The sequence below is a fragment of the Schistocerca americana genome, chromosome 7, assembly GCF_021461395.2.
Source record: "Schistocerca americana isolate TAMUIC-IGC-003095 chromosome 7, iqSchAmer2.1, whole genome shotgun sequence".
Taxonomy (NCBI): domain Eukaryota; kingdom Metazoa; phylum Arthropoda; class Insecta; order Orthoptera; family Acrididae; genus Schistocerca; species Schistocerca americana.
Window position 1 is genome coordinate 239,244,825 of NC_060125.1, and position 26,518 is coordinate 239,271,342.

The 26,518-nt window shown below is 41.5% G+C and overlaps 1 protein-coding gene across 6 annotated transcripts in view; it reads right to left on the reverse strand.

Moving 5' to 3' along the window:
- The window catches only part of LOC124622253 (mediator of RNA polymerase II transcription subunit 25), a 156,257-nt gene that overhangs the window by 31,862 nt on the left and 97,877 nt on the right, over positions 1–26,518 (reverse strand). For 5 of the 6 annotated variants that reach the window (XM_047147912.1, XM_047147913.1, XM_047147911.1 and 2 more), the window contains 2 exons: positions 25,852–26,037; positions 6,418–6,690 (listed from right to left, as the gene is read on the reverse strand). In XM_047147912.1, the coding sequence (XP_047003868.1) occupies positions 6,418–6,690; positions 25,852–26,037 (459 nt within the window). The remainder of the gene's footprint in view (positions 1–6,417; positions 6,691–25,851; positions 26,038–26,518) is intronic. The other variant, XM_047147916.1, reaches the window with a different exon arrangement.

Here is a 26,518-nt window from a genome sequence, read left to right on the forward strand (position 1 = left end):
CTATTGTTTACATGGTCACAAAGCAAGCTTGTGCAGACTATGCTTCCACGTGATAACAGATAATAAATCCTTTGCATATAGTCTTGCAAGCTGTGGCACAATGTTACATCTTTCATCGACTTGTACACCTAGAAACGCATTTCTGGCCAACCAGGAAGCATATCAACACAGACACACTTCATTGTATGTTGTCATGGAGTATGACAAGGTTTTAAATCAATGGAAGGATATGCCTTCCAGATTACTGTGACAATACAGGACACAACAGACCATTTCCTGACTAATGCAGCAAAAATTGTCTACACTGTATGCAATGATGTCACAGAACAATTAATGTTAAATTTTATATACAGACTGTAAATTTTCCTATACCTTTGATACAGGCTATCACTGAATGGTAGTATGAGCCTCCTAGCTGTAGAACAAGAAAATTTTTGAGTTGTCATTCCATGGGTTCTGCAGGATGAAATCTTACAGCTCTGCATTGGACTGGATGCGCAGAAGGACGGGAGTGGGAGGAGGGGAGGGGGAGGGGGGTTGGCTGTTGAATCACAGAAAGCATCTAGTGCACAACATCTCATCTACTGGCAACATATAAAAACTGAGATATTAAGAGACTAATCTGAGAGTGATGCAACAAGGCTGCAGTGATACAGATGGTCATACCATGGCCAACACCCAAGGAACTGTGAGTCAGTCCACTTTGATTTAATGGAATCTTTCATGAGGATATTGCAGATGCCCTCTCTAAACACTCTTACAGTAAAGATGTACTTCCCAACTGCCAAAGCAAAATCTGAAGTTTGAATGGCATCACCAATTTGGCAATAGAGACAGTACACTTTGAAACACAAGAAAAAATATCTTGTACAGATTTATAAACAACAAATTCTGTAGTCATCAAGGGACAACTCCATGGAAGCTTGGTTAATCTTCTGAATCACCAGCCAGACTTCAGCAATCAACAGTTAGAAAGCACATGGGGCATTGTACAGCAAATGGCACTGAAGGTGCAGCCAAGTAGAATCTGGCACAGTCAGACATCATCCTAGGTGGGCTTGGCACAATGTGAGTTCCCAAAACCAAATTGGCCTAATGTGCCGTGGTAACGAGGTAGACACACTGTGCTGGGCATCCTACTGTGAGCTGGCTTTCATCACTACAGCTGTGTATCACAGATGCTCAAGTGACCCAAAGAGTGCCCAGCCACTGGTGAACACAGTCAGATCTTCCACAGGAAACACTCCACCTGGTAGTACCACTTGTGATGCAGTGCTCAGGACAATGTTGATCTTGCTAATGACTGAACTTTTTTGTTGCCTTGCTAGTGAGCACTACTTATCCCCCTTACCTTGTGCATTATAAACATCCCATTGTAAATTTGCAAATAGTGTCTGCATAAACACAGCAAATACGAAACATTCATGCACATAATTGGTTACAAGGCCAGTTAGCAATCACTTTACGGATCTCCATATCACTTTTCAGTACATATCAGTAGGAAGCAGTTCTCGTCTAATGAGGTTGTTAGCAATTAGAATTATGGTGCTCATGTCCAAAATGGGAACACACACACAGATCTGAATTCTTCATGGAAAATATAGGAACTAGTACTTATGTACTACAAGTAAACCCAAGTAAGCAACTGAAACATGGCATCTGTACATATATGGGCTTTGTTTGTAATAGTCACAGATGTATGAGTCAGGAAAAGAGATTTAGCAAATGTTTGCAACTATATTCATTTAATGCTTCACACAGCATAAAACACAGAGTAAAACGCCCTTGTAAATGTATAAACAGTGGCATCAAATGTAGTACTAGAAAAGATGATGACATTACAGAGGTCTTTGAATGAACAAATTTGTCTGTGTAAGTAAATATCTTACTTTATGTACAAAAACAATTTTTTATGATCTACACATGCCCCTACTCTCACTAGAAGCAAAAGAATATGTCAAAAGGAGTTCTGTCCAAATTTGTACACTATTTTTGCAGCAATCAGAAGTAAGGAATACATCTTGGTGTAGTGTGTGCTAAATCGTGGTATCTCTTTCAAACTTGTGAGACAAAAGGAATTACTATCCCACACTACAACAGTGTCTAGGGTGCTGCCATATTTTCTGCATGAGGTCTGGTTGAGAAATTTGCCCAAAAGCACCAAAAGCAGGAAGTATTGCATTTATACTAGATGGTTGATCAGCTGATAAGTACATGTGCCACCAATATGTTACTGTGATTACGTATTACAAGTAGAATCTGCTAAGTAGGTTTCTGCTCATTACCAAAGTTCCTGGAGATGTACATCACAACAGGAAAAATATAGATGGTGCAATTAATTCAACAAAAAGAAGAAGAGAGACTAGATTTTAATGCCACTGCAATTACAAGGTCATTAGAGATGGAACAGAAGCTCAGATATTGAAGTATAGGGAACAAAATTGGCTGTGTATATTCAGAGGAACCTTCCTGGCATTTGACTTCAGCAGTTTTGGGAAGCCAAGGAAAACCTAAATCATGGATGGTTGTATGGGTAGCTGAATCACCATCCTTCTGAACACATGTACTGTGTCTTATCCACTGCATCACCTTGCTCAGTAAATTAGCTAAATTGCAGATATTGGTATATATGTTGAATTATTATTATTATTATTATTATTATTATTATTATGAAGGGAGATAAAAAATAAATGGGATTTTTGTTCCTGAACTTCAATGGTTGGTAGGATTGGCCCCGCACTTCTGCTATGCTTAAGAGCGAACATTAGAAGTGAGGAGAGCATGCTGTTAGATATTTCCCACTGTTTTGTCAGTAATGCTCACGATGTCTGAGCAACAGGTGCACCCCTCCACTGCACAATGCATAATTATCAAATTTCCTGCTCGTGAAGGAGTTACAGCGGTGGAAATTTGCCAAAGATTGCCTGCACAGTTTGGTGATAAAACATTATCAAGGATGCGTGTGTTTGCCTGGCATAAAATGTTCAAGGAAGGACAAGAATGTGTGGAAAATCAGAAACACGATCGCCATCCTCGGACCAGCATTACAGACAAAAACATTCGTGAGGTTAAAGACATTACTGACAACCATCAATGGGTGAGGGTATCAGAAATTGCACAAAAAGTCAGAATCAGTTATGGGAGCTGTCAAGCAACCATCACGAATGACCTACAGTTCCATGAAGTGTGTCCTGGATGAGTCCCTAAACTTTTGACCGAAAATCTGAAGCTGAGACGTTTGGAGGTCTGTCAGAGGCTTACAACAAGGTTTGTGGAAGAAGGTGATGGATTTTTGAGTCAGATTGTCACCTGAGACAAAACATAGGTTCACCACTACACTCCAGAATCCAAACAAGCCAGTAAGGAGTGGAAGGAGAGGCAGCACCAGTGAAAGCCAAGACTCGACTGTCAGCTGGCAAGGTTCTTTCAATCATTTTTTTCGATCAGCGAGGCATTTTGCTGAGTGATTTTTTGCATGAGAGAACCACAATCAATGCTGCTTACTACTGCGAACTGTTGAACAAGGCAAGAGTTGCATATCGCCACAAAAGACAAGACCAATCGATTCGACAGGTCATCCTCCTCCACAACAATGTGCGATCCCATACTGCAGCTCTATCTGTCTCCAAGCTACAGTAAACGCACTCGGACTACACTTGATCATCCTCCTTACAACCCAGACTTATCATCCTGCGATTTCCATTTATTCGGATCACTTAAAGAAGCTCTAGGAGGGCGACGATTTAAAGAAGACGAGAGAGTGGAAGACTTCGTGCGCAAATGGCTGGTGACACAACCCAGTTCTTTTTATGATGAGGGCATCAAAAAGCTGCCCATACGCTGGGACAAATGCATTTCCAAAGCAGGAGACTATGTGGAAAAATAAATTATAATTGCCTTGAGTTTTTCAATAAATGAATTTAAATAAAAAATAAAATCCCATTTATATTCGATTCATCCTCTTATTATTATTGTCTTTATGTTTCACAACAAAGATTACATTGTTAGGTACAATCAAAATACGAGGACCGTTCTCTCTCCCCCCCCCCCCCAAAATCCTCCGATAGGGTATAAATAAAAGTTACCAAAAGTTTTGTACACTTATGGTGACTTTTTTGCAACACAATTACTGAAAAGATTGAGACATTTATCGTACTTGTGGACAAGTTTTGCAATACCCTCTTCAAAAAATGCCGCCAATGGCTGCAAATGAGCATTGATGTTGTTTTGAAGATCTTCGTTGGTTTGAAAGTGATGCCCTCCCAGGCACATCTTCAGTCAGCACTCCTGTTTGTTTGTTTGTTTTGAATGACCAAATTTTTGACTTCAGGAATTGTGTTGATCCATGACAATGCTCATCCACACACTGCCGGCAGAATCCAATGGCTCCTTGAACAATTTCAATGGGACATTTTCGATCATCCGCCGTACAGTCCTGCCCTGGCACCCAGCGACTTTCAAACCAACAAAGATCTTCAAAACAATGTCAGTGCTCATTTGCAATCATTGGCGGCAACATTTTTTGAAGAGGGCTTTGCAAAGCTTGTCCATAGGTACGATAAATGTCTCAATCTTTTCGGTGATTATGTTGAAAAGTAACCATAAGTGTATAAAATTTTTGATAATAAAATAATTATTTTCTATGAACTTGTCTTTTATTTATAGCCTATCGGAGGTTGGGGGGGGGGGGGGGGGGGGGAGGACGGCCCTTATTTTATTCCATGTTCCTTCCAGCTTCCTCAGGAATAAGGCTGTTGACTTAAGTGACTTTACGAGTACTTTGTGCAACATGATGCTGGTTCTGCACAAGATAATGTATTTCAGTGTCTTTACTACAATCTTGGTTCCTAGATAAAGCCTCTTAAAACTGTGTGCCACTAATCCTAGGGGCACTAATGATGATGAGGATGAAAACAGTTTTTATATTCCACAGCTGCCTGACTTCAGTGCTAATATATGTACATTTCAATTTCTTGTAACAGAACTTAGTATTAATCACACAGGACTGAGATAATAATTAAAATGCATGATATTTTATTTGGATGATGCACAACAACGTCAGGCTTGTTAGTTGCTATAGTTCTGGCGGTATGAATTAGCAGAATGTACACAATAGTGTTACATCAAGCTGTCGTGACTGCTATTGTACAATATTTTGGAGAGCTCTGGTACTCCTTTAGATCTTCAGATTTGCCGTTGTTATTTATTTCACCACAGAGGAGGGAGCCAATGTAAGAAGAAGACCTGGAAGATTTGAAGGGATCATCTAGTTTAGCACACTGCCTGTCTATATTCAAAATTATACATTTAATTATGATTATGGGGAGAAGGATACTAAACATCGTACAGTTTTGAATGGGAGGAAGCAATTGGCCAATGCAGTTCATCGCCAAATCAAACCACCAATAAAATCATATTTTTGTAACAATTCAGACAATTATGATGCTGACCATTGTGAATACATGGACTGAACATTGTGACAAAAGAAATGCTAACATGATAAATTAAATAGATTAGCAATGATCTGGTGCAGTATTTAATAGTTTCTCTTGGGTCGTTGACAAACTGCAGTAAGATAAGCGTCCAGCATCGAGCACCCCATATTAACGGAGGTTCACACAAAAGACTGAAGATCATAGGTTCCCTGCAAAAACGTTGAGTGGATTTTTATTTTCCTCACTTAGAAAAATTAAAGCTACAAAAACGAATTGTTGTAACACTTTCCTAATTATTCTTCGGATGCATAATGATGATATATATGTCAGAGAGAAATCTGGTGATAGTGAAACTGCACACAGGGCATAGGGCTTTCAAAATTGACAATTTTGTTCCTAAACCTCCTCATGAGTGGCCATAAGAGGATGCTTATGGTGAGAAGATGATTGAGGCATGAGCTCATGAGAAAACTGGTGAAGTGGATATCTACACCAAGACTGAACACACCATTGCTGACATCTTGACTTTTGAAAAAATAGCAAATAGCATTACAATTCCTTTAAAGCTGATTATGTACACTGATAATGCACATTTTTATTAACTTTCTGAAATTTATTACAAGTGAAGATAAAACCCCTAAATTTTGTAGATGGCACATTCAGTACTGTATATTATCTGCATGACTACCTCCATTTCAGCATGGTTGGAATAGTTTTAATTCGCAAAAGACATAGGCTGTACTCTGCTGAGACTTTTGTATAAAAATATATATCTCTGAGACTAACTGCATGACACAATTTAATCATAACTATTTGTGAAAACTGATAATTTTTTAATTATTATTTCTTTTGCTTTACTATATGTACTGTTACAGAATACCAGAGACAGCACCTAACTCTGCAACTTAAATAGAGCAGATGAGATAGACAAAGACATTCTCTGATTTTTATTTCTTAAAATTGCTTTTAGTATGGCATATACCTCAAGTTGGGACTTGTACTGCAGTTCTTGTTGCTGTGCAGCTTCCAGTGTTTCACGTAGCTGCTGGATCTTAACAAGGTTTTGCTGTCGTGCAACTTCGATGTTATCAAACGGTGGTCGCTGAGGGCCAGGACCTCCTAGTACCTGACCAGCTCGCATTGTGCCTCCTGGGCCTTGCTGCTGTTGCTGCTGTTGTTGCTGCTGCTGGGACTGTTGCTGTTGCTGCTGTTGCTGTTGTTGTTGTTGCACAAGTAGTAGCTGTCGATCCTGTCCCTGCAGGATGAGAATAATAACGGTATATTCAATTTATGTAATCACAATACAGTGCTTGAAAAATGTATTCAAAGTAAAATTATCATTACACAGGATACTGGCAATAAGATGGCTGCCATTGGAGGAACTTAACTTTTTCTGAAAATGGATATGTTACTGGATTTTTGTGTGCACTATTAGTGATCTTGCCAGAAAAAAAAGAAAAAAAACTATTACAATGCAGGACAAAAACTGAAAAAAAAGAATCAATGCGTAAGCATTCCACAACCAAGAAATACAAAAAGCTGGCAGTGGAATGTGCTGAACAAACATGATGGAAAACTTTTCAAAAACACTGACAAATGAGTAATGTTCCCCTAGTTTTAAAACTTTCCTGCTCATGTATGAGGTGTGTTCAAAAAGTGACATTCATTTTTTAATTTTGCATGGTGTGTTACTACAGTTTGAATTTCTTATTTTTGTTATTTTGATAAACATGACTGTATAGTATATGTATAGTGTTAGCCATAATGAATATTTAGCCTGTTGTCAGCTGTCCAAAATATTATGTGTGCACTTTGGTATTATTTATTTTGTATGAAAATGCATCAGAGAATTTGCATTAAATTTTGTTATAAGAAAGGAATAAAGTGCAAAATTTCTCCTCCTGAAGGTAAGCTAGCTTGCCAATTCCTTGTAGTGTTATAGTTTTCTCAAGAAAATTCTCTTTTCGCTACAAAAAATAAAAATGTAAAAACTTGCTCCGGTTTGTTTATTTTGCATAGCCTATAGCCTTCTTTTGTGGCTTTGTTCACAAGGCACTGGATGAGCTGTCTTTCCTATAAATGTGCAGGGATGATTTGTGAAGGTAGATGTTATTTCTTCCAGCTGTGGAAAGTCCAGGTTGGAATACAAACAATTATGGAAAGGACAGATTGCCATTCACCGTATAGATGACATGCTGAGTTGCAGACAGAAACAGTTAAAAGCTTGTTACACATTAAGCTTTTGGCTGAAGCCTTCATCAGAAAAGAAAAAAATACACATGTATTCATACAACTATGTATGCCTCACACACAAATGATTCTTGCTGTTCAGGCTAGAACAAAACTGAAAAGCACTGAACAGGAGCAACAATCAGTAATGGCAGACCAACGACAGAATAAGAAAGTGCGATTGATGTCCTCTCTCACCTTCCTTTCAGGTGCAGAGCTGAAGATGCTACACTGAAGTTCTTGGAATGTAAACGCCTATTCATCACCACCCAAGCACATCGTATCCACGACAGACTGGAACGAGCTTTTCTTCATGAGCGAAATCATACAACATGGAGAGACTTGGCAAGAACGGATCAGGAACTTCCGGACATGTTCTATCAACAAAGTAGCAGAATGCATCAAGGCGACTGGGACGAGATCGACAGAATCACTCACAGGTTCATGCAGAACGAACTAGAGTGCCGCACTGAGCGCCAGTAGAAGATGAAGTTTGAAAGATGCCAGAAGCAGACTGACAAGGCGATTCCCGACATGGAACATTTCGAAGCAAAGGCACTGGACTCGGCAACTTGTAAACCTAAGGTGTGGTACAGATATTTCGATGATACTTTCTTTGTGTGGAGCCATGGTGAAGAACAACTCGGTGACTTCCTAAGACACTTGAACAGCCTCCACACCAACATAAAATTTACCATGGAAGTAGAAAATGATAAGAAACTACATTTCTAGATGTGCTGGTCACAAGGGGTGGTGAAAACCTAGGACATAGCATGTACCGAAAACTAACACACACGGACCAACACCTGCACAAACTATAAAACCACCACCTGAGCCAGAAAAAGAGGTATGATTCATATGCACCTAACGTGAGCAGTATGAATATGTGAGCTGCAGCACCTCAAATGTGAAATGCAACACCTGGAAAATGTTCTGAGGAGCAATGGGTACTACACAAATTATATTAGAAGTGTAACAGAGCCAAACACTTGGCAAAATAAGAAATCAGAAAAAGAAATTTCGGGTACAGCCTTTCTGCCATACAGTCACAGAGTGACGGACAGAATTGGCTGTATATTGCACAAACACAGTGTAAAGACAATTTTCAAACCAACAAGGCAGATCAAAGAATGTCTTGGACCGGCAAAGGATAAAAGGGACCCACTTGCAATGTCGGGAATATACCGCTTACAATGCACATGCAGAAAAGTTTATGTCGGAATGACTGGATGATCACTCAGCACTAGGATCAAAGAACATAAGCGACACTGCAGGTTGTGGCACGTGGAGAAATCAGCCATGGCAGAGCACGTGTTGAGTGAGACCGACCATCTAATAAAATTCACCGACACGGAAGTTTTGGTTGTAGAGAAGCACTATCACACCCACTTGTTCAGAGAAGCTGCAGAAATACACAAACACAAGAATAGATCAACAAGAAAGAAGAATGCCTTAAGGTAAATGGATCTTGGCTTCCCATACTGCAGCAAACGACCGTCGCAGGTAGCAAGAGGAGAACCACACCGGAAATGACCACGGAGAAGCCCTCGGACATTCGCGTGCCAGGTACATATAGTCTGCGGCCACAAGCTCGGCTCCAGTTCACCACTGGCAGTGGAAGGTGAAGCACTGACAATGCCAGCCACTAGTGCTGGCAAAACGTCAGTAAAATCATCAGACCAACATCAGCCGAATTACCTGAATCAGAAGCAAATAGGCAGTTTGTCAATCAGTAATGAAGTGGGGAAGGGGAAGGGACAGCAGGATACAGGTGGGGAAGAGGAAACAGTGCTGCTGGTGGAGTGTGCAGGGACTAGAGATGGCAGACGAGGCTACCTGGAGTGTGCAGGGACTAGAGATGGCAGACAAGGCTATCTGATGCAGCACTGGGGGACTGTGGGGGTGGAGGTTGGGAAAAAAGAGAGCAGAAAGGAGAGGAGCAGAAAAGGGGAAAAAGAATGGTGGGTGCATTGGCATAGAACAGAGCACAATGAGGGTGAGGTGTGGTGAGTTGGGAGGAGATGATAGGACAGAGGGGAGCTGAAACTGTTGGGTGGTGGGTGTGGGTACATTAGGTTACAGTGAAAGACATTAAAAGATGAATATCAACAATTTTAAATAAGGGTACTGCAATGTAGCAGAAGTGAACCGGGTGACACTGAGGAAATTAGATTAGAAAATGACTGAAGATTAGAGTTTAACATCCCATCAACAGTGAGGTCATTAGAGACAGAACACATGCTTGGATTGCTTCAATGATCAAAAAGGAAATCTGCCATGCCCTTTCAAAGCAACTGTCTCTACATTTGCATGCATTGGAGGGAAATCATGACACACCTAAATCTGGATTGCCGACAGGGATTTCAACCATCATCCTCCCAAATGCGAGTCCAGTGTGCTAACCAATGCGTCACCTCACTCCATATTAGGAAATGGCACACTGAAATCAGCAGACAAGATCTGCTACTAAGGGACCAAAATAACTGACAATGGCAATGGTAGAGAGGATATAAAGTATAGTTTTGCAATAGTAAGAAATCTTTCTAAAAAAAGATACCTCTGTCAACACCAAATATGAATTTTCGTGTCAACATCAAATATGAATTTTGGTGTCAGGCAGTATTTTATGAAAGTAACTGTTTGGAGTGCAACATGATACGGAAATGAATCCTGGATTAAAAAAATACAGACATGAAGAGATTAGAAGATGGTGCCACAGAAGAATGCTGAAACTTAGATGGGCAGAGGGGATACTGGTTCAAACTGGGGAAAAAGGAATTAAAGCACAACTTGCCAATAAGAAGGGATAGGCTGACAGCACATATCCTGAGGCATCAAAGCTGAATACAGTAAGCACGTTCAAATGAACAAAAGATGTAATCAAGCATAAATGAGGGGATTTGCACATGATAAACTACCGTGGATGACCACATCAAACAAGTCTTTAGACTGAAGACCATGGCAACAAGAATGATCGATTTAGGGCTATTCTCACTTCAGAAAGAAGTAGTTTTACCTAGTATGCTAGCAAATAAGTCTTTGGATTGGAAATTAGCTCCCAATATTAAGTGGAAACGTGGTTTACAATCTTGGTTTATTCTGGAAAAGCATTGTGGTGAAGCTACAGAAGAAAACATACAGTATAGTATACTATCTGGATCAGCCCAGTATCTATGTCTACATCTGCAAACCATTGTGAAATGCATGGCAGATAGTACTTTATATGGTACCAAATGTTAGGGACTCTTCCTGTTCCATTTAAATGTGTAGTGCAGAAAGAATGAATATTTAAATCCCTTTGTGTTTGCTGTAATTTGTCTATCTTCCTTTTCAGGGTCGTTATGGGGACAATAGCTGACGAATATCTCCAGTATCTTCACTTAATACTGGTCACTGCAATTCTGTAAGTAGCTTTGCGTGAGATAATTGGCATCCAACTACAAGACTCTGTCAACTTGGGTATTTCTACATCCTTGTGACTCTCCTCCATCAATCAAACAAACTTGTGACCATTTACACCACCCTTCTTTGTATATGTTCAAAGTCACCTGTTAGCCTTATTTAGTAGTGTGCCACACACTTGACCATTATTCCAAAATGGGATGCCAAATGATAAGAAAGCAATCACCTCTGTAGAGTCACTGTTTTTATTCACGACATATCAGTAGGGACACAGTTCTCAAAAATCAAGAGACCCAACTGCTCTTCTTTCATACACAGTAGCCCCAAATTAATTATTGAGCTGCAGATAAGTATTCATAGAAAGAAAGCTGCTCAAGAAGATTAGCTTAGTTAGAAAAGTATGAGGAAGAAAATAGGTCTGATCTTCCTTGAGGCACTACCTCAGAATTAAATCATTCAAAGAAATTACAGAAAACTTCTGAGAAGATATGTTACAAGAAGAATTAAGAAACATATTATTTCTTCACTTTCCTTCTTGCTGCACACAGATCACAAAATAATCATGACAAAAAAATCAAAGAAACGAGAGCTGATATGGACACTTACTGAGTGTAGTTCTTCCTTCACACTATTCCTGAACTGAACAAGTAAAAAATGAGAATGAAGTACCCTCTGTGACAAATCAGAAGATGGCTTGCAAAGTACACACACACATCATTATACAGAGAACATAAGCTGTGATACACAAACAAGAATCCTAATACCACTCAATATGAATACACGTTCAACAATGTGTGCAAAGACAGATTGCTACTTACTGTAGAGAAGACATGTTAAGTTGCAGACAGGCACAATTAAAAGACACTTACTTAAAGTTTTCGGCCACAGCCACCATCAGTAAAAGAGAGACACACCACTCGTACACACAAGCAAGCGCACCTCATGCACACATGACCACCAACTCCAGCACCTCGGGCCAGAATGCAACTATCACATAGGATGCAAGCAGCATTCTGGATGCAGCAGGGAAGGGGAAGGGATAGTAATGTACAGATGGGAAGACAGATGAACACTGTCTGGTGGAGTGTGCAGAGGCTAGAATGACAACAGGTGCAGCTTCAGGAGGTTGTGGGGCAGGAAGGCGGGGAGAAAAGGAGCAAAAAAGGAGAGAAGCACGGAAAGATGGGCAGACGCATTGGCAGAGGGTGGCAAATAAACAGGGTGGGAGATGAGAATGGGAAGGACATGACAGGACAGAGGAGGTGGAAAATGTTGGATGGAGGGTGTGGGGTCAGCGTGTTACTGCAGGACAATTACGGCAGTGGAGAATGTGTTGTAAGGATAACTCCCATCTGCGCAGCTCAGAAAATCTGATGGCAGAGGGAAGGATCCAGATGGCTTGGGTAGTTAAGGAACCATTGAAATCAGCGTGTTATGTTCAGCTGCACATAGTGCCACAGGGAGGGCTACTTTGCCCTCGGCCACAGTTTAGCGGTGGCCATTCATTCTTGGCCCCAATTTGGTGGTGGCCTGGTTGGTAGTCATACCAATAGAAAAAGCTGGTAAATGACATGGCTGCTTTCACAGGTGGCCCAGCCCCTCATTGGGTAGGATAAACCAGTGACAGGAGTAGAATAGGTAGTACTGGGTGGGTGAACTGACTGGTTTCGCATCTGGGTCTTTCGCACAGATATTATCCTTGTGGCAATGGGTTGGGATTGGGAGTGAGAGTGGCACAGAAACGGACTAGGATGTTGCGGAGGTTGGGTGGGCGACAGAGCACCACATTAGGGAGGCGAGAAGTCTCTTGGATAGGCTGTACCTCATTTCAGGCCTGATGATAGGTAATCAAAGCCCTGGCGAAGAATATGGTTCAGCTGTTCCGGTCCAGGGTGGTACTGGGTGATGAAGGGGACACTACATTGTGAATAGTTCTAGGGGGTGGTGGGAGGATTGGGGGTGTGAAGGGAAATGGCTTGGAAGATCTGTTTGCAGATTAGATCTGGGGTCTTTGTCAGACCCTTAGCATACAGGGCAAGAAGTTCTGCAGATATGCCATACCCGGGTGGCCAGGCTGTCCGGGAAGGTCTTTTTCGTGTGAAAGGGATGTCAGTTGTCAAAATGCAGGTACTGTTGGTGGTTAGTGGGTTTAATGTGGCCAGAGGTGCAGATGGAACCATCAGAGAGGAGGTGGCCAACATCTAGGAAAGTGGCACGCTGGGTAGAGGAGGACCACATGAAGTGGATGGGAGAGGTGTTGAGGTTGTGAAGGAACAAAGATAGGGTGTCTTGGCCCTGAGACCAAATAATGAAGATATCATCAATGAACATGAACCAGACTAGGGGTTTGGTGTTTTGGGAGGCTAGGAAGATCTCCTCCAGATGGCCCATAAAAAGGTTGGCATAGGAGGGTGCCATGTGGGTGCCCATAGCTATGCCATGGATTTGTTTATATACCTTCCCTTCAAAGGACAAGTAGTTACGGGTTAGGATAATGTTCGTAGGGTGTATGAGGAATGAGGATGTGGATTTGGAGTCTGAAGGAGGCTGGGATAGTTAGTGTTCAACAGCAGTAAGACCATGGGTGTGAAGGATGGTTGTGTATAGAGAGGTTGCGTCAACAGTCAAAAATAGGGATCCAGGAGGTAAGGGGTGGGGACAGTGGTGAGTTGGTGAAGGAAGTGGTTGGTGTCTTTGATGTGGGAGGCTAGATTATGGGCAATTGGTTGGAGGTGTTGGTCCTCATTGACCAAAATTCTTTCTGTGGCGGCACAGGAACCAGCCACAATCAGGTGTCGAGGATTGTTGTGTTCGTGGATTTTGGGAAGCATGTAGAAGGTGAGTGTGCGGGGTGACATAGGCATGACAAGTGAAAGGGTTTCAGGGGAGATGCTCTGGGAAAGGCCTAAAGCTTTAAGCAAGGATTGGAGGTTGTGTTAGACTTCCAGGATGGAGTCACTCTGGCAGAGTTAATAGGTGGAGAAACCAGATAACTGGCAGATGCCTTCTGCCAGGCAGCCACTGCAATTCATAACAACAGTGGTGGAAGCTTTGTCTGCAGGTAGGATGATTAGGTCAAGATTTGTTTTGAAGTTGTGTGTGTGTATTCTTTCTTCTACTGAAAGGCTGGTGTTCTGAAGAAGGGACCTGGGGAAGGATGGTGAGGCTAAGTTGGAGGTAAGGAGTTCCTGGATGGTGACCAGTGGGTGGTTAGCTGAGAGGGGGAAAGGATCATTGTTGGATGGTGGTATGAACTGGAAGACAAAGGGTACAATATTGGAATCAAGGTGGTTTTGGTTCAAGAGATTGGTGGCAACGAAGTGTTTCCATTGCAGGGATCGAGAGAAGGAGAGCAGGTCTCTGACAAGCACAGGGTGATTAAATTTGGGTGTAGGGTTCGAGGTGAGGCCTTTGGATAGGACTGAAACTTCTGTGGAGCCGAGGGGTTTTGGTGGCAAGATTAAGTGTTGTGGGAAACTTTTGGCTCTGGATTTGTAGGAGAGTTGGTAGGGAGTTTTGGGGGATGTGGCAAGTTGAAAAGGTCAGCCAGGTAGGGTTTAGCTGCTATGAGGTGTGGACAAGGAGGAACACTGTGGGTACGATATGGGTTGAATAGTGGTGCTCCAAGGTGGCAGTGGGATATCAGCAGAAGGTGGTTCATAACTTGCCACTGATTTCTCAAACCCTGACTACCCTAATTCCAACACTGCACCCTGCCTCTTCCAGTTCATACCACCATCCAACCATACTCCCCCCCCCCCCCCTCACCCTTCCACCTAACCACCAGCTGGTCACCTTCCAGAAATTCCCCATCACAACCTTAACCTCACCTTCCCTCCCTGGGTCCATTCATCACAACAACAAACTTTCAGTAGAAGAAAGACATACACAACCTCAAAACAAATCCTGACCTAATCATCGTACCTGCAGACAAATGTTCCACCACAGCTGTTTTAAATCGCACTGACTACCTGGCAGAAGGCTTCCACCAATTATCTGACTAGTATACCTATAAACTCTGCCAGAGTGATCCCATTCCAGAAGTCCAACACAACCTCCAACTCCTGCTTAAAGACTTGGGCCCTTCCCAGAATTTCTCCCCTGAATCCATTTCTCTCGTCATCTCTGAGACACCCTGCACACCCACCTCCTATGTGCTCCCCAAAATCCACAAACCCAACAATCCTGGATGCCCCACTGTGGCTGGTTATTGTGCACCCACTGAAAGAATTTCGGGGCACATTGACCAACACCTCCAACCAATTTCCCATAATCTAGCCCCACATGTCAAAGACACCAACCACTTCCTTCACTGACCCCTCTGCCTCCTGGATTCACACTTGTGGCTGTTGATGCAACCTCCCTATATACAACCATTCCTCATGCCCATGGTATTACTGCTGTTGAACACTATCATTCCCTAAATCCTTCAGACTCCAAACCGACTACCTCATTCCTTATACACCTTACTAACTTTATCCTATCCCACAACTACTTCCCCTTTGAAGGGAAAGTATATAAACAAATCTGTGGCACAGCCATGGGCACCTGCATACCAGCCTCCAATGCCACTCTTTTTATGGGCCATCCAGAGGAGACCCTCCTAGCCTCCCAAAACACCATTGATGATATCTTCATTATCTGGACTCAGGGACAAGATATCCTATCTTCATTCCATCACAACCTCAAAACCTCCTCTCCAATCAGCTTCACATGGTCCTCTTCAGCCCAGCATGCCACCTTCCTAGACGTTGACCTCCTCCTCTCTGATGCTTCCACACTTCCATATTAAGTCCACCAACCACAACAGGCTTTCACAGACAGGTACTATCCCCAGACCTAGTCTGCAAACAGATCTTCCATCCCATTTCCTTTCACACCCCCAATCCTCCCACCACCCCCCAAGAACTGGTCACAAAGACGTGTCCCCTTCATCACCCAGCACCACCATGGACTGGAACAACTGAACCACATCTTTCACCAGGGCTTTGACTACCTATCGCCAGTCCTGAAATGAGGGACATCTGACCCAAGATACTTCCCATCCCTCCTAAAAAGATGTTCTGTCACCCACACAATCTCCACAACTTCCTAGTCCTTCTCTATGCCACTACCACTCACAATCCCAACCCCTTGCCACAAGGATCATATCCCTGTGGAAGACCCAGGTGCAAAACCTGCTTAATCCACCCATCAGCACTTTCTATTCCAATCCTGTCACAGGTTTATCCTATATCATCTGGGACCAGGCCACCTATGAAAGCAGCCACATCATTTACCAGCTCTGCTGCAATCACAGCACAGCTTTTTATGTTGGTATGACTACCAACCAGCTGTGCACCAAGATGAATAGCCACCACCAAATCACAGCCAAGAGAAAAGTAGACCACCCTATGGCACAACATGCAGCTGAACATAACACACCTGATTTCAATGCTTGCTTCACTACCCGAGCCACCACCTGCTTCTCTGAACTGTGAAGATGGAAATTATCCTTACAACACATTCTCCGCTCCCATCATTATCCCGGCCTCTACCTATAGTTAGATACTATCCTCATACCCTCTGCCCAACAGTTTCCACCCCCTCTGTTCTATCATGTCCTCCCATCCTGTTTATTTGCCGCCCTTGCAAATGCATCTGCCCGTCTTTCCCTACACCTCTCCTTTTTTGATCCTTTTTTTCTGCACATCTCTGCCCAAAAACCTCCTGATGCTGTGCCTGCTGTCATTCTATTCCCCGCACACTCCACCAAACAGTGTTTGTCTCTCTCCTCACTTGTACACTTCTATACCTTTCCTGTCCTCTTCATATTGCTGCTTGCATCCCATCTGATAGTTGCATTCTGGCTCAAGATGGTGGAGTTTGTGTGCATGTGTGTATGAATGATGTGTGTCTCCTTTTTAGTGATATAGACTGTGGTTTTATGTAAGTGTCTTTATGTGGATTTATGCAAGTGTCTTTTATTGTGCCTGTCTGCAACTTAATGTGTCTTCTTTATGGTAAGTAGCAATCTGCCCTTTCCTACATTGTTGATATTTCTGCCTGGAGTTTCTATTATTTGATTACAGGTTCACTGTCTTAACCACAGTTTCATTTTACTCTTAACGAAGATGAAAGTGATAAGTTTTTGGATGTATGAGAGTGTGTGAGTGTGTGTGTGTGTGTGTGTGTGTGTGTGTGTGAGAGAGAGAGAGAGAGAGAGAGAGAGAGAGAGAGAGAGATCTTTCTGCCTATAAAAATTGAGAAAAGTTTGGTTAAAGCAAACAAACGACCCATACTTTTTGGAGTACCTTAGTCAACTATATCTGTAGCAATTACATACTGTGCACTGGAAGTCTCAGGGAGAATCAAATGAACAATTTTGTGAATTTTCATTTGCTGCTGCTTGTCTGGCCAACTCCTGCACTCCTGGAACACTTTCCAGAAGTGTCTCAGCATCTGGCCAGCATTGTCACTTCCTCAACCACTGCACTATTCTGATGTGGTGAGACAGCTATATGTTAATATTGCAACACACAGGAAGCAGCAGAATATGTGTTTGCTAGGCAACGGGATTCCAGCACGATTTCAGCTCAGACTTCATTTTTATCAGTATAATTTATTTTCAACTTTTTATCCCTTTACCAACCCAATAAATTTCTCTCTTATTGAATGTTTACATTAGGTAGGGACAATATGATGATCAAAGGCATACAGTTTATCTGTTACTCAAAAAAACTTACATTCAAGCATTTAACACATACCCTCACCCTCCCGCTCACCCCATCCTCATCTGGAGATGCGAGTTACCTGCCCTTCCTTTTTAGCCTCCGCGTGCTATCCTCCACTCCTCCTAAAAAGCAAGCATAGTGTTGTGTATTTTCACATATGTCTAATGACAGAGTAAGTTTTTGCCTGCTTAAGGTAAGTACTAGCCAGAAACTGTGTCTCATAATTTTACAGATATCAAGCTTGTATAAACAAACAGTTACATTGTGCCAGTTGAATACATAATGCTGGTAAGGATTGCAGCTTGGCAGGTAGACTACGAACCACTTCCCTCGCCAACTCTCACCAACATCCATCCAACTACCACCTGTACCCTATTCATCACTGATAATGCACTTCCCTATACACCAACTTCCCCCATCCCCATGGCCTCACTTCTATCAAACACTGCCTCTCCTAATGACCTTCCTTACACATCTAACTAATTACAGGTTCACATAATAAATACTTCTCCTTTGACAGAAAGATACATAAAAAACTAGCTTATCCGTGGCTGTGCTCGCATATCAGTTGTTTTGTTATGATGGATGATGGGGACTCAGTAAATTATTGTATGTGCAATAATTTCAGCTGCCTTCATGTGTTTGTCTGTTTGGGTCACCATAACTTGTGATTAGCGATCCCCCTGGCCCCCTCTATTGCCCCAACACGCAAGCAACATGGCGACACACGCAGCATCGCTGCCAAACGGAGCATGCGGAGAGGTGTGGGCATGAGTGTGAATCTATCTATCAAGCTACCTAGTTACTATACTTTATACAACTTGTACATTATGCAACAAATTCAATAATTATTTCACAGTTTACATTCACTGAAGTAAAGAAAAATATGTTCAATTCCCTACTTCTCTTATGGGTTGGTATCCCCCCCCCCCCCCCCCCCCAAAGTAAACTATGTTCTTCCTCAGAATTCAAAATTGGTTCAGTGATTTAGTCATGGAAAGATAACACACATTTGTATTTCCAATATTAGTATGGATTCACAGCATTGCTGTGGGCACCTGCATGGCACCCTCCTATGCCAATCTGTTTATGGGCCATGTAGAGGAAACCATCATAGCCTGCCCAAACCCCTACCCCATGTCTGGTTCAGGCTCACAGAGGGTATCTTTCATGACCTGAACACAGGGCCTAGGCATCATACTCCTATTCCTCCACAGCCTCATTATCTTCTTTCCCATCCACTTCCCTTAGTCCTTCTCAGCCCTCCACGGCCTCATTATCTTCTTTCCCATCCACTTCCCTTAGTCCTTCTCAGCCAATCATACCACACTGCTGGATGTTGGCCTCCACAGGTTGGCAGAAGCTTGAAAATTTCATAAGAGGAAAAAAAAAATGTGCATACATAGAGACAAGACAAACATTTAAATAATTTTTGAAACTTGTTTGTTTGGTCAAGAAGATATTATCTTATAAACTCTTAAACTAAGTGTTTGGAAAAAGCAGATCCTTGAACCAGTCATACAACAAGATGTATGTCCCCACACTGGAAGGAATGGGATACAACAACAGCTGAAGCAAGAACAGTCTAACAAATAATTCAATATCACCCCTGAGTTTTGCAATGTCTTTGAAAAGTCTACCTTGAGCCCTGGGAAATATTTCACGCAAGGAATAGACTTGATTTTTCCATAGGCTTATTTTATATTTGAAAACATTGAACTTGTCTGCTATATATGTGACCGTACATTCTTCCCCTGGATTGAGAAGTTTAAGGAATTTATTTAATTGGCTATGTTGACTGTAAAAGTGAGATCAGAAATCCACTAAATGATCACAGTTGTTTGCCACCCTCTTCCCCACTGTGGCACTGTGTGTCAGACCAAACTCGAACTAAGAACCTTTTCCTTTCACTAGCAAGTGCTCTGGTGTTGTAACAGCATTCCAATGAATGATTTTTATAGCACATAGTACAGTGGAATATTAACAACTCAACTTGGCCTTCAATATCGGGCCCAGTAGTCAAGTAGCAAAGCCCAGAAACTGAAAGATCATGAGACTGAATCCTTGTCAGACCAGGCAATATTTCAGTTGGCCTTTAACTGAACCATCACGTCGCAATGATGTGAATATTTGCAGGAATGATACATAGTATGGATTCAGTGTTAAATTGTAGGTCTCCTTTCCCGTGAGGATTACTGGGATAGATTAGGGGCACACAAGTCATCGAAGTTGCATCCATTTTGAACATTTGCACAGCCTTTTGAACTGCTCATAATAATAATAATAACAATTATTATTATTATTATTATTTTTTATGCATGGCCTTCAAAAATATGTTCAACTGAACTAACTCCCATTCCACACAGACTGATGAGACTACTCCATTTCTCTCTCTTTTGGACAAGATTATGAGTGACATGGTATACCTAATTCCAATCATTTACCTCATGCAATACAACTCATGTTGTAAGCATGCTGGTGGGCACGCAACAAGGCAGAGGCACCTATTTGTCAGGTTGGAATGTCTACTATAATTTTCTAGCAGTGACCAGCTGCAAATTTCCTTTTCTTCCTACACCGAAGTGTGAGAGGAGTGCATGCATTCACAGAGTACTGTTTAACTAAGCCTATGTTAACATCCTATGCATTAAAACTTCTTGGCAGATTAATACTGTGTGGCAGACTGAACTCAAACTCTGGATCTTTTCCTGTCACAGGCAAGTGCTCTATGAACTGAGCTAGCCATGCAAGACTCACAACCCATATTCACTGCTTCACTTCCGCCAGTACCTCATCCCCTACCTTCCAAACTCCACAGAAGCTCTCCTGTGAAACTTGCAAGACTAGAACTACTGAAAGAACAGATATCGCAGAGATACGGCCTGGAGGATGTCTCCAGAACAAAATTTTCACTCTGTAGGTATGCACTGACGTGAAATTTCCTGGCAGATTAGAAGTGTGGACCGAGACTCAAACTCAGGGCCTCTGCCTTTCGAGTCTTGGTCCGGCACACAGTTTTAATCTCCCAGGAAGCTTCATATCAGTGCACACATTGCTGCAGAGTGAAAATTTCATTCCTATGGATTAACAGTACTCACCCAAGATCATCTTAAAAATGCTGTTAAAGAAATTAAAGTATTTTATGTACAGTTTCATAGATAATACATTTACTACTTAATTTTGTTGTAAATAATCTGTCTCATTTTCTTTATGATATCCATTTCTTTGGCATATCTGCCATGGTTGAAACCATATTCCTCTGTCTTAGGTGCAAGAATATGCCTTGATTCACAGCTAAAATCCCAAAGATCAAAGAAAACAAACACTTCCTGTAAAAATCTACATTGTATGATCAGTAGTCAAATATCAACAGGAATAATGGTTATCAAAACACAGCAAGTGAATGATTTCAGGATTAAAATCATTCTTGCAGACAATCCATTTCAGAGGTTGAAATTCTTCTATGTTGTTACTTATTGTTTTGTTTCAGTCTGTGAGGCAGTGTAATACAGCCTGAAATCACGTGAAGGTCTTCTCTGTCAATCATTTGCCACAGTTATGTCTTAAGCAAAGCATAAAATAAGCATCCTCCTTCTACTATGTCACTACTAGAATGATCATTTTATGGTTTGCACTGATTGCACAAGCATGGTGGGATTCCATCAGCACACCACAACCTTTAAGCTGCTTCACAGATAGAAGTTGCATAGCTTCAAATCCAGAAAATATGCTGGTCAATCCATACCTTTGCTAGACACATCTGAGTAGTCCAATGCAACGATTCAGACATTGAAAACACATAAACAAAATGTGTTTCTGGGAGTCATCTATGACATCATGGACATCCACAAATGTAAAAAGATTAAAAACATCAAACAATGGAAAATCCAGGATGGCTCCAGCTGCCACAGACTGTGGTCATGTGTGTGTGTGTGTGTGTGTGTGTGTGTGTGTGTGTGTGTGCGCGCGCGCAAGCGCGCACTCTTGTGCATGTGTATTTTCAACAAAGGACTTGTTGGCTGGAAGCTCACTTTCCGATAGTCTTTCTGTTGTGCCTATCTGTGACTCAGCATCTCCATTATATGGTGGGTAGTAACTATTCTTTTCGTAAGATTAAAAGTATCCAAGAAAGAGATACCAATAATGTTGTGTACTTTCATTTGATAATGTCTTGTGGAGAAAGGCGAGATTAAAAGTATTCAAGACAAAGAAACCACTAATGAAATTTATCATAACTACTTCAGGTATTGGCGGATTTTAGGGACATTATAAGGCTTATTCTACTGTCTTGTTCAGAATAAAGTACATCAGACTGGTTAAAATAAGAAACACCTGGTTTGAAACCACCTGTGAAACCCTGCATAGTGTGATGAGTGGGACATGTGTACAATGAAATATTAACCTAGTCATGGGCATCACATATAATCACTTTCATAACTTATGGATGACAGTTAATGGATCTAATGATGCCTGTACTGGATAACTCCACAGTGAGATTGTAAATGCATCCATCAGTATCTTTCTTTCCTTAGATCTGCAAAATTCTGTTTAAAGAAAAAGATCTCCTGATGGTAATATGCTTAATTTGAGAACCATAAGCAAACTGTCCCACAGTTTCCCTCTTCAGTTAGTTGCTACATTGAATTTGCAAACTGCAGTTGGGTATCCTTTGAAGCAATTTGAATCAGCTGCTTCCTGAATCAGATGCTTCATTTTCTTTTTGTATCAAAACATTTTAAAGGCAGCTGTGCAATATTTTGTGCGCTGCTGTTTTACTCAATGAGCATGAAGCTATAGTGCTACAGATTCATCTCCTTGGACATGATGTACGATATTCTTCATGGTTTTCACATATGGTATGGTGAAGAACAATAGCAGATACCCAATTTGCTCTCCAACTCATCTGTAACAGAACAACTTTGCGTGAATTTCTAAACGAACTGTTTTATCGTACTCAGATGTGGTATGTTCTTGACATTAGATATTGTATGTGTGGACTGGAAACCCATTTGCATTGTTGTACTTTTATGCATTTGTCAGCACATCTAATAACTGGCATTTATGGACTGATATTTACAAAGGAAGATGAGGTGTGAGGCTAACAAGGAAAGAATGACGTACATTCAACCAGTTTCACAGGATCTGTAGCTACAGCAATGACCTGCTGTTTCCAAACCTTCCTGCCTATCACAACACTTTCTGCTAGCATTACACTTCGCATTCAAGCAAGTTGTCATCCGTGTTGATTATTTGTTCTGAACTATGATTTTGTTGTTTGTTTCTCATTTTTCTATTATTTGTTGTGTGATACTGAACAAAGTCAGAAGACAGTTTGTCAAACATCGCGAATGGATATGTACGACATCACTATCTTGACCAGGGAGTGCGGTACCAAGCAGTTGAGAGAAAGGCCTTGCATATATGCACCAACTTCAAGGAAAAAAGGTTGATGGTGCCTCCCTTCTCCCTGTTAACAGAATGATAACTGTTGTTAAGACTGGCAAGGAAATGTTCATGAAAGAGATGGTAACTGGAAAGTCATCCAAGCTAGAAATTTCCTGGAAATAGCGACTGAACAGATAAGAAGATTAGTATCACCGACCACCGGTTCATTTACCAATGATGAGATATGACCTCAAGTTTCATCATCATCATCATCATCATTATTACTATTATTCCCCCCATGAATCACGGGCCTTACTGTTGGTGGGGAGGCTTGCATGCCTCAGCAATTCAGATAGCTGTACCATAGGTGCGACCACAATGAAGGGGTATCTGTTGACAGGCCACACAAACGTGTGGTTCCTGAAGAGGGGCAGCGGCCTTTTCAGTAGCTGGAGGGGCAACAGTCTGGATGATTGACTGATCTGGCCTTGTAACACTAACCAAAACAGCCTTGCTGTGCTGGCACTGCGAATGGCTGAAAGCAAGGGGAAACTACAGCCGTAATTTTTCCCGAGGGCATACAGCTTTACTGTATGGTTAAATGATGATGGCATCCTCTTGTGTAAAATATTCCGCAGGTAAAATAGTCCCCCATTCGGATCTCTGGGCGGGGACTACTCAGGAGGACATCGTTACCAGGAGTAAGAAAAGTGACGTTTTACGGATCGGAGCATGGAATGTCAGATCCCTTACTCAGGCAGGTAGGTTAGAAAATTTAAAAAGGGAAATGGATAGCTTAAAGTTAGATGTAGTGGGAATTAGTGGAGTTTGGTGGCAGAAGGAACAAGACTTCTGGTCAGGTGAATACAGGGCTATAAATACAAAATCGAATAGCTGTTATCCAGGAGTAGGTTTAATAATGCATTTAAAAAAAAATAGGAATAGTAAGTGAATATGGAATGGGGGTAAGGAATGAAAGAGGAAGCCACCTGGTAGAATTTTGCACAGAGCACAACTTAATCATAGCTAATACTTAGTTCAAGAATCATGAAAGAAGGTTGTATATATGGAAGAGGCCTGGAGATACTGGAAGGTTTCACATAGATTATATAATCGTAAGACAGAGATTTAAGAAACAGTTTTAAATTGTAAGACATTTCCAGAGGCAGATGTGGACTCTGACCACAATTTATTGGTTATGAACTGTAGATTAAAACTGAAGAAACTGCAAAAAGGTGGAAATCTAAGAAGATGGGACCTGGATAAACTGACAGAACCATATGTTGTAGAGACTTGACAAGAAAGGGGGAAAGAAATACAGTAGAAGAAGAATAGGTAGCTTTGAGAGATGAAATAGTGAAGGCAGCAGAGGATCAAGTAGGAAAAAAGACGAAGGCTACTAAAAATCCTTGGGTAACAGAAGAAACATTGAATTTAATTGATGAAAGGAGAAAACATAAAAGTGCAGTAAATGAAGCAAGCAAAAAGGAATACAAACGTCTCAAAAATGAGATCAATAGGAAGTGCAAAATGGCTAATCAGGGATGGCTAAAGGACAAATGTAAGGATGTAGTGGCATGTATCACTAGGGGTAAGATAGATACTGCCTTACAAGAAAATTAGAGAGGTCTTTGGAGAAAAGAGAACCACTTGTATGAATGTCAAGAGTTTGGATGGAAAACCAGTCCTATGCAAAGAAGAGAAAGCAGAAAGGTGGAAGGAGCATAAAGGGGGTCTATACAAGGGCGATGTACTTGAGAACAATATTATGGAAATGGAAGACGATGTAGATGAAGATGAAATGGGAGATATGATACTACATGAAGAGTTTGACAGAGCACTGAAAGACCTGAGTCGAAACAAGGCCCCGGGAGTAGACAACATTCCATTAGAACTACTGACAGCCTTGGGAGAGCCAGTCCTGACAAAACTCTACCATCTGGTGAGCAAGATGTATGAGACAGGTGAAATACCCTCAGACTGCCACTCTCCCCATGTCCCCTTCCCCACTCCACTTGCCTCCACCCCTCACACCAGACGAGCTGCAGTGCTGCCACCATGTAGTCAGCTGATTTAATGTAGCAGTGCCAAGGTGTGTGTGTGTGTGTGTGTGTGTGCGTGTGCATTTGGATTTTCCATTGTATAGTTCCTTGACAAGTATAAGAGAACACACAAACAAGAAATAGAAAACTGAAAAAAGCACATACAAAAGTAAATGAAATATGGAGCAAATATTTGACAAAAAAAAAAATAAGAGAGTGAAACTAGTGAAAATATGAACAGGCATGTTGTGCTAAAGAGCGTTTCATGAACTTATAATATAAAATGACCTTTCTTAGGAATCTAAAAACAAGAAAAAGAGAGACAGAAAGAATATAACATCATGAAAACATGCGTTAAGCAACATGTCACTCAAAACTCAGCATCAACATGCATCACTGGATACACAGAAGAGCTAACTACAAGCAGAAATGAATGAAGTAAATGAGAGGAATGCATTAACAACTATAATGAACAACTACAAAGTGTATTGCACTTAGTGATATTACAATAAAGTGCAGCAAGTTCTATGAAATAGGTTCAGGGTATATTCTGTATGTTAAATAATGGATGAACAAAACTAATAATCACAAATCTTAAGACTCTACATACTACTAGGTATAACATGTAAATATGATCCTTTTTACCTGCACCGCTGCTTGGCTAGTGGGCACAGAGGCAGAGGAAGAAACAACTTGGCCACCTCCCATCGCAACAGTATTGGTCTGTGACAGCATGATACCAGGTGCCTGTGGTTGTCCTTGTGTGGCCCCTGGTGGCTGCTGGACACCTCCAGGTGCACTCATGGGAGCAGGAAGCGGAGGGGCACCCTGCTGTGGTCCATTGACAACCAGCAGTTATGATGCGCAACTATCACTGGGCCACACACTAATATGGCTACATAACCCTACATAACTACTGACACCACAATGGCATTTCAGTGAAACAACGCTAGCTAAGTTTCTAGTGTGACAGACAGCACACCCGTTTTTTGTGTATCCACCTGAATTATGGATGTCATTTTACACAAATTTTGGTAACACCTCTCGTTATCTTCGTAAGGTGCTGCAAGCACTAATGTTGGTTATACTCACTGTTGATCAAGTCCAAACAACAAATATAAACACAACAGTGCTGAAAACACCTGTCAGAATAACAAGTGCAGCAGACAAAATATTGTTCAAAATGAAAGCATTAACTAGGCTAGAAGTTCAAAAAAATGTCTACTAACACCAAATTATTTCCCTGTCTCTGCATCACTCATTCTCATACTTGCACAATGTTGGCTACATGCACAACAGGCTTAATCTCACT